We start from the raw sequence: 9,292 nt of genomic DNA on the forward strand, positions 1-9,292 counted from the left end.
ATATATATATATGGGAGACGAGCAAGTAACCTGATCACATTGATGCAAAAAAGCTTCTAATTCTGCATATATGCTGCACAACCAAGTAGTGTCATAAAATTTATGTTTCTGTATCAAGATTCAAAACTGCTAGTTATAACACATGCATTAAGTTATGTTATGAAAAACGTTTATATATGCATCTAGAAACGAATTTAGTCTCATCTATTTTATATTCGTTTTTAACAGAGCCGGTCCATTGATTTTGGAGGCCCTGTGCAAATATGGATGTTGAGGCCCTACATATACAAGTAGGAGAAAAAATTCCATATAGAAACAAAATTTTCCGACACGGGAAGAACACCTTCGGAAAGAGCTCAACATGCTTCCACCAAAAAAATCAAAGGACGCACCAGAAAACAAACATAGTCTGATAAAAGCGAAGGCATCATTAAACAAGACACTGATTCTACTTTGGGCTTGGCTGTTGAGAGAAAGAACACAGAGGTTTTTGAAACTCCCAAATTCTAATATGAGAGAGAGAGAGAGAGAGAGAGAGGTGGTGGAGACAGAGAACAGAGATGCACAGAACACAACACGACTTTGTGTTTTGTGTTTGCGCAGAGGCGGAAGATGGAACAAAAATATCTGCCCGTTGGGAAAAATAATAATATTTATGGAATAAAAAAAAATATAATATAATGATGGGCTTTTAAAAACATTTGGGGCCCCTAAATTTTGGGGGCCCTGTGCGATCGCACAGCCCGCACATGCTATGGGCCGACTCTGGTTTTTAATATATGAGCTGAAGAGGGAGGGAAGGCCAAGTTTTATCATAACCATTCAACCTAACGTTTCGGTTGAATGGTTAGCAATCCTTGTTGAATAGAGAAGCTTCTGTGCTTCTTTCTTTTATGACCAAAGAAGAAATTATAAGGTTGGTGTCTGTTAGAAGCTCCAACATAACTGATGTTGTTGAGGAGGTTGAATGGTTAGCAAGAAAATGAGTATTTAGTTTGTCAAATATTGAGAAAGTGGTGTTTGAGCATTTGGTTAATTTTTTTTTTCCCTTTGTTTTTCATGAAATGGATTTCATTTTATTTCATTCAAACATCAAGCAAAAGCAGCTTAATTTGATTTGGCAAGTCTTGCTTCTTCAATAACATGGTATGATCATCTGCTGCTGGCAAGCATCTCTGTTTTGACAACTGCAGTGCAGGTGCATGAAATCAACCAAAAGAGAGGGAAAGGCATGGCATCTCCACCCAACAACAAACGTCGTCAAATAGCCACAAAAATGGTATTTTATTTTACCAAAAAGCGGTAATGCATGTAATTTTTAAGAGGATTTTCTTGTGGAAAAATTTTGAATTGAAATTCAATTATTATGAATGAAAAAACTCAGCCAGCAAATCCAATACAATACAATCCATGATTTATTATTATTATTTTATTTTCCCTTTTATGAAGATTTTGTACTTTAGATTTCTATCACTCCACCTATCTCAGAATATATTTGGGTAAGTTGCCAAAAACTATTTTCTAGCCCAAAAAAATAAGGATTTTGGAAAAAGAAGCAACAAGTGTAAAACAGAGCAAGATTGAATATCTAACAAGTTTTATTCTTTATGCATCTTTTGCCTGAGTTGCCAAGAAACAAATTTTGGGCCAAAAAAAGGATTTTGGCAAGGATCCACAGAATTGAGCAAACATTGATTGAGCATCACACAAGTTTACAACACCTTTGGCTGAGTTGTCCACAACTATTTTCTAGCCAAAAATAGGAGTTTGGGTGAAACAACATGAGAGAGCAAGATTGATTGCCCAACAAGTTTAGAACGTTTTGGTTCAGCTGCCACAAACTGTTTTAGAGACAGTTATCAAATTTGATACAAAAGTTAGAATTTCCTTTCCTTCAATCCCATCCAGATTACAACTTCTCTTTTCCCATACAAATCTTCAGTTCTTACTCATTCATCCCAAATCAGCCGCCATCTTTGTTTTGTTCTTCCAACTTTTGTTCAATCTTTGCTCTGTTTTCACCGGTGCCCAATTTATTTTTTTTTGGCCACCGGTGGGTCTGTGAGTTAAAATCTTAGCCACACATCTGATCAAACGGCTCAGAAAGAGAGCCCTGTAACCAAAATCCATAGCTTAAGGAAACAGCACCCCCGTACGATACAAGTCTCTCAATCTTCACTCTGTGGACTACCGAGAGCTAAAACTTGAACACTCTCTCCCAGAAAATCTTCTAGAGCAACAAGCAACTGCAAGTATCTGTATCAGATCCAATCTTAACTTTCCCGGAAAATCACTCATTTTCCGAGAAAGTCACCTATTCTCCCGGGCAAACCCAAACTCTAGTTTCCCAATTTTCCATGGCTAATGCCTGGAAGAAAGAGAAACCCATGAGACCCCTTTTGCTTCTCTTCTCTGCCACTCTCGTCCTCATCTTCATCTTCTTCTTCCTCGCCTCTCGCCCTTCCTCAAACCCCTCCCCTCCAGGCCTTAACCCCACCATCAGAACCGATCTCCCGATTTACCCAATCCCACCTTTCAATTGCGAAGAGTGCCCGCAGTCCCACCCTGTAATCGCTAACGTAGTCGAAGGCCTTCGCTACCCTTTCATCTACTCGCTCGCCGATTTGGGTAGGTTGCCCGAGAAGCCGCACAAGGACATCGTCAGATTTCTCAAGGGCAAGCCTTTTCGGAGACCCGATATATCGGCGACGATTCAAGGGGTTTTGGAGAAATTCAAAGGTGAAGGGAGGGACAATGGGCTTGTGGTGGACGTGGGTGCCAATTTGGGCATGGCCAGCTTCGCCGCCGCGGTTATGGGCTTTCAGGTGCTAGCTTTCGAGCCCGTTTTCGAAAATTTGCAGAGGATTTGTGATGGCATTTACTTGAATCGTGTTGGACATTTGGTCACTGTGTTCGAGGCCGCAGCCTCCGATCGCCCTGGCAATATCACGTTCCACAAGGTACCGTCTTTTTTCTTTTCTTTGGGTTGAATTTCAGTCATTCGTGTTTTGCCTTTCTGCTTCTGTTTTCTTTCTTTTTCATTTTGAGCTTTATTTTGAAGCTTTTATGCTGTTGTTGGTTGTTTCACTATTTTTGTGATTACATAAGCCGGTACCTATGACTGGGTTTATGAAATGAATATCCTTTCTTGTTTGTTTTCTTCCAACATTGTGGAAGTTGAAACTTGAAATGAATTTCAAATTGTTGAAGATGAGTAAGTAGTATGACATTTGCAATTTCAGAATACATAGGAAAGTAATTAGGGTGATTCCAACTTTGTTTCTCCTAGGCATATGGATATGAAAATTTAATTATGTGCTATAGTTACATGATGGGTTGAATTGGTGGTCATACTGAATCCATGGGAACCTAGGTTGTGCTTTTGATTGATTGAAAATCATGCATTGCCTTTAGTTCTGCTGCCCTTTTTTAGCCCTTGTTTCACTGAGAATATGAAACATGCAATATATGATGCTTAGGATTAAATACTTGAGAGAGGCTGAAATATTAAACGGCATTCCAATTAGCACAACCAATTCTATTTATGGCGAGTTGTTTGATTTGTATAGGGAAGCAATGGGTCATGTTTTTTCCCTTTCTTGTCTGATTCGTTCATCATTTTTATAAGAACAGATAACTATTAATAAGCTCTCCCAAATGTCAATTTGTAATGCTGTGATAATCTCCTGTCTGCTGCGTTTCTAATGTGAATCTTGCTTATGTGACCAGTTGGTCGGTCGGATGGACAATAGTGCTATTTCAGCCGCTGGTGCAAAGTTGGCCTTCAAGAATAAGGAAGAGGTGGCAGTTCAAGTAAGAACCATCCCTCTTGATGATGTAATCCCAGATTCAGAGCCTGTTCTTCTGCTCAAGATTGATGTTCAAGGCTGGGAATATCATGTGCTGAAAGGAGCGTCAAGGTTACTATCAAGGAAGGCAAGCGAAGCACCCTATATCATTTATGAGGAAGATGAACGGCTCTTGCAAGCCAGTAATAGCAGCGCAGAAGAGATACGAAAGTTCCTACGTGGTGTGGGTTACAATCATTGCACGCAGCTTGGTACAGATGCACACTGCACCAAATTGGGTTAGCATGTATTTCGTACCTTCAGCTTTGCCACAAGAACCAGAACCAAACTACTGTCTCATGGTTGGTTTGCGTATAATCTTCTGAGACGGATTAATCATACATGTTTCTGTCAGATAAGTTAGATGTTTGGTCTTACACGGGTATCACTAGAACATGGTGAGAGATTGGAGTCTGTAGATGCAGGGCCAATGCACAGTGGTTGAAGGCAAGCTTTTTGAGAGGAAGAACATTCCCTCAAGACATTGAAATACATTGAAAGGAGATCTGGTTCAGAAGAAGCTGCTCGTTGAGCTCAACTAGATTTATCGATGTATGTTGGCCGGCATTCTTTTATTACCGATTGGCTTTGGTTTACATTTTGTTGGTGCAGTGTGCCTTTGGAGGCTTTTAATTGTAAAGTTATTTATTGTTGCCTGATCTTACTGATGCATTTGGGAGACCTTCAATTTCTTTTGGATTCATTGAGGATGTTGACTTCAATATTGTTAGTTCTAGTAGACACCATATACTTTTATCCCTTTCATTGCTGTGCGATGAAGACACTAATAGGAAACGTGTACAGGGGAAAAGAAAACTGAAAGTATACGCAGGCGCTTACCTGCACTGTATATCAATTAACTCTTAGTATACCTATTACATTTCTTTTAACAAATACATATGTTGATATACCAATATTTTTTATTCCGGTTAATATACCTTTTGATGTTTATTTATATATTTGACAAAATAATACTTATATATTGTGATTTTTTTCCTATTGAGAAAAGCGATAACATACTAAACTCACACACTCTATACGGATGCTAGGACTTGGGTTTAGGGCCTTTCCTGAGAGAGCAATTGTTCCAAACCAAACTCTTTCGCTATATATATGGTGATTTTTAATATGCCTATGGTGACTCTTCTTTTTTCTTTCCTTGGTAATTTTTTTGTGTATTATTGGTGTTTCTTTGCTTTTGTATTTTAGCTCCCTATAAAAGATAAATTTGGTAACAATCAATAGAATGGAAAATAATTAGGACATAGTAAACAGGCTAGTTGTGTTTTGGTCTTAGGCCCCGTTTGGGATTGGTTTTTTTCGTCAAAAACCTGCTTCATTTTAAAGTTAAGCAGTTTAAGGTGTTTGGTAAAAATAAAATATCCCGATTATTTTAAAAGTAATGGCCTTTTGACAGCAGCTTTTAAAAGTAATGGCCTTTTGACAGCAGCTTTTAAAAGTAGGCTCTGGGTTGCTTTTCAAAGCTACTTTCAAAAGAAGTTGAGATGAACATTTAATGAATTTTTTTAATTCCCAAAATACCATAATTCATTTTTAAAAATGACACCACCTCCACTTCCACATCCAACTCCACCAATTGCATCACTACATTCACCATCTTCACAACCACCACCTTCTCCACCTCCACCACCACCATCACCACAACCACCACCTCCTTCAAAACCTCCACATCCACCACCACCTCCACAACCAACACCACCACCACCATGCTGCCACTACCACCACCATCACCACCACCTCCACTTTCCACATCCAACTCCACCACTTGCACCACCATATTCACTACCTCCACAACCACCGTCACCACCACCACCACCACCACATCCTCCTCCACCACCACCACCACCACCACGATCTCCTCCACCTCCTCCACCACCACCTCTCCACCTCCACCTCCACCACCACCACCACAACCACCACCTCCTCCAAAACCTTCACATCCACCACCACCTCCAGAACCGCCATCCCCACCACCACCACTACCACAACCACCAACTCCACCTTCATCACCACCACCACCTCCACTCCATCACTACCACTACCACCACATGATTAGTGCATAACACTCTGTCTATTTTAGTAATTATTCACAGTTATAACAATTTTATATTAAAATTTACCAAATGGTTTTGACACTGCTTTTTGTACTAACAGCACTTTAAAAATACTTTTTACCAAACATGGAGCTGCTTTACTTTACAGCTAATTATTTTTAAAGCACAGCAGAAACAACTTTTTTAAAAGTGACAGCAATCCCAAACTGGGCCTTTGTCATCTGTTTTGGAATTTTTATTAGCTTGAGGTCAATGGGCCTTCATAATCACCAAATTGGCGGTGGCCGGCTGGAGGTGGATCGCTGCACATGTGGTATAAGTTGATTAAGTTCAAATAAATTTGTTAAAATATAAAGGGAGTGGCATTGTGTGTAATTTATAGGATTGGTTAGTTGTAGTTTAGTAATTTCAGGTACATTATTAGTCATTGACCAAAAGTAAATTAGGTGAAATTAGTTTCTTATATATCACAATAGGAAACTTTATAGTAACTATAAACCAAAGCTCCCTATTTTCTTTGGTCATGATCTGTTTGTATTGATATTCCTTTAATAATAAGATGCAGCTCTTTTGTCACTGCCTATAGATTGGAAATGAAATTCATTACAATCTTAAAACTATATATATATATATACAGAAATTCTCTTATGCGGACATCCGGACGTTATTATCGTGCGGACGCTGTGTATTTTGTACTACCCCTATTTATTTTCCTGCCTGTTTACAATAGGATCCGCACGATAATAACGTGTGGACATCCGGATAAGAGAATAACTATATATATATTATAGGCTATGGCTGGCTGCTTCTTCTCCTGGCGGTGATCAATTGACCGATCGAGCTTGTTATTTTTGCTTGTCCACGTTTTTATGATCAACTTGTGGCATATAGTAGGTGGCAAGTATTATATCCCAAAACACAAAGAAGGGCTGAGAGAAGTTATACTTGGTTCCATGAAGCTGATGGTGAATAGCATGGTAACCACTATTGTTTCTGAAAAATACATGGAATGGGTTCCAAGGGATCCATAACCCAGAATGATCGTCCACGGCTTTGATCGTTGCAAAGGAGAAGAAGAAGATGGAGGTTCGTGGAGACATTCCAGATACCAGAAAACTTATGGCCCCGCTCATCGTATCAACCATAAGTCCCTCCAAAGGGTGATTGTACAAAGCTCCAAACGCATAAGGAGCCAATAGTGTGTGATGATGTGAGTGTATATACTTGTATAAAAACTTGTTCTGATGCATGTATCTGTGCATGAAGTATTGCCACGTGTCCATTACCAACATGGCAGTGGCGAACTGAATAATATACCTGCATGCAGATGCAGTGGCTCCAGTCCCTCCTCCTGCTGCAGCATGAGCAGCCGCATGGACATGATGAGGATTTGCGCCTCCAGTTAGCAAGAACAACAGAGCCGCAATGATGGCCTGCAAGGATTGCTGCACTAAGACGCCTTTGATGACTGTCGATCTGGACACCAAATTTTTCTCATCCTGTTGTTCAGTGGTTTGCATTTTGTACTTGGGAAATGCAGTTTCTAAAACTGCAAGTATGCCTGCATAAATCCAATATATGAAGATTGGGACAAAAATTCCCAATACTTCATCTGAAATTTTACCCATGGCAGGAAAATTCATTCTCATACTTAATAATGGTGACGAGGGGCCTTTGTATATATAGGGAGGGGGTCAATTGGGTCTTCTTCTTTGGTATTATTATCTTCTTCTTTGATTGGATTTGGTATTATTATTATCTTATTTTTTAAATGAATAATCTGATTGTTTTTTATGAACAATATTAATGTGGCTAGTCCTTTATTTACAAATGCTAGGCTAAGGCTAGGTACAATAAATTTGCAATCACTGCGCATGATTTACATAGTGTTGCTTTTGTCTTTTACCCACAGCTTAAGCAACTCCCCAGTAATGGTGACTTTGTACTACTTAAACGAGAGAGATGAAAATGTGTACATACTAATACGTTTGCACTGTTGGTGAAACTTCCAGAGGGATTCCTCAAATAAAAACGCCCTTTAGAGTACCCTACGAATTTGTTTTCAACGGTCCAAACCATCTATTTTTTAGGTCTTCATTCATAGATCATCATTGTGAAAAATTAGACAAATCGGAAGCTGTTTCGATATCCAATTGTGTCCTACAAAATCAATGAACGCGGTGCTTTCAATGCTCCAGGAAGCTTCAGTTGAGGGATTCCTAAAATAAGAATGCACCAGGGAACTTCAGTTGAGGGATTCCTAAAATAAACTTATTTGAGGGACACCCTTGTAGGACACACTCTGTATTGTGTTTCACTAATTCAAACAATCTATTTTGTAGATACTCATTCAAAGACCATCTCTACAAAAAATCACTTGAATCCGATATCATTTGACCACTCCATTGAATTATTGAAATTTTGGTACTTTCTTGAAGCACCGTGTTCATTGATTTTATATGACACAATTGGATATCGAAATAGTTTCCAATTTGTCTAATTTTTTGTAAAGATAATCTATAAATGTAGACTTCATAAGAAATAGATGATTTGGACCGTTGAAAAAAAATTCGCAAGAGACCTTAAAATATGTCCCTCAAATAAAATTATTTTAAAAATTCCGTAATAGAAAGAGACTAATATATATATATATATATATAATATTTCTCTAATGTGGACGTCCGTAGTTTTCTTATTGTCCGGATATGTTGTTTTTTTTCTCATATGTCGTGAAATCACTCACGAATATATAGCAGTTGACCCATTATTATAAGTCTTGGCCTCTTTGTTTTGTACTGTAAATAGTCTTGGGTTAAGGCACATGGCAAAATTCTAGCACTAAAACCCTAGTGCGCAGTTTAACAAAGACTTTTATTTCCACTTGAATTGGTCCACCGGAGAATAGTGGAGATAAATACATAGAAGAAGGTCACAACATATAGTGTTCTTTGTCAAAGACCACAATATATAGACAGAGAGAGCGTGTGGACTTCAATGATGTATATTCTCATGTTGCGAAAGACAGCTCAATTCCCGTCTTGTTTGCCCTCTTTCGATGAAGAATTTTATATTAAGGGTCCTATCTAAGGCCCTTAGATGAGGCCCTATTTTTTAACTATTTGATCAAATTGGTTAGTCATTAAATTATATTAGTTAATTTGATTCAATAATTAAAAGATATGACCTCATCTAAGAGCCTTATCTACCGCCCTCACTATTCTCTCCTTTTATTTCCATTTGAATTGGTCCACTATATAGAATAAGGTTGTTTGTGCAAATAATCTCACAGGAGAATATTTCCATTTGAATTGGTCCACTATATAGAATAAGGGTACAGAGATTTCTCCATGGTAAGAACCGGGTGGCCAG

General features: G+C 38.6%; 1 protein-coding gene and 1 pseudogene across 1 annotated transcript; one reads left to right on the forward strand and one right to left on the reverse strand.

Annotated features, from left to right (window-relative positions):
* Positions 1-1,810: 1,810 nt before the first annotated feature.
* LOC110759951 (FkbM family methyltransferase) lies at positions 1,811-4,551 on the forward strand. Its single transcript, XM_021962098.2, has 2 exons — positions 1,811-2,960; positions 3,730-4,551. Exons 1-2 carry the CDS (start codon positions 2,358-2,360, stop codon positions 4,090-4,092), a joined length of 966 nt encoding a protein of 321 aa, XP_021817790.2. The 5' UTR covers positions 1,811-2,357; the 3' UTR covers positions 4,093-4,551.
* Positions 4,552-6,757: 2,206 nt separating this feature from the next.
* LOC110759987 (sphinganine C4-monooxygenase 2 pseudogene) lies at positions 6,758-7,572 on the reverse strand (annotated as a pseudogene).
* Between the last annotated feature and the right edge of the window lie 1,720 nt (positions 7,573-9,292).

The sequence above is a fragment of the Prunus avium genome, chromosome 7 (assembly GCF_965620075.1).
Source record: "Prunus avium chromosome 7, drPruAviu1.hap1.1, whole genome shotgun sequence".
Classification (NCBI taxonomy): domain Eukaryota; kingdom Viridiplantae; phylum Streptophyta; class Magnoliopsida; order Rosales; family Rosaceae; genus Prunus; species Prunus avium.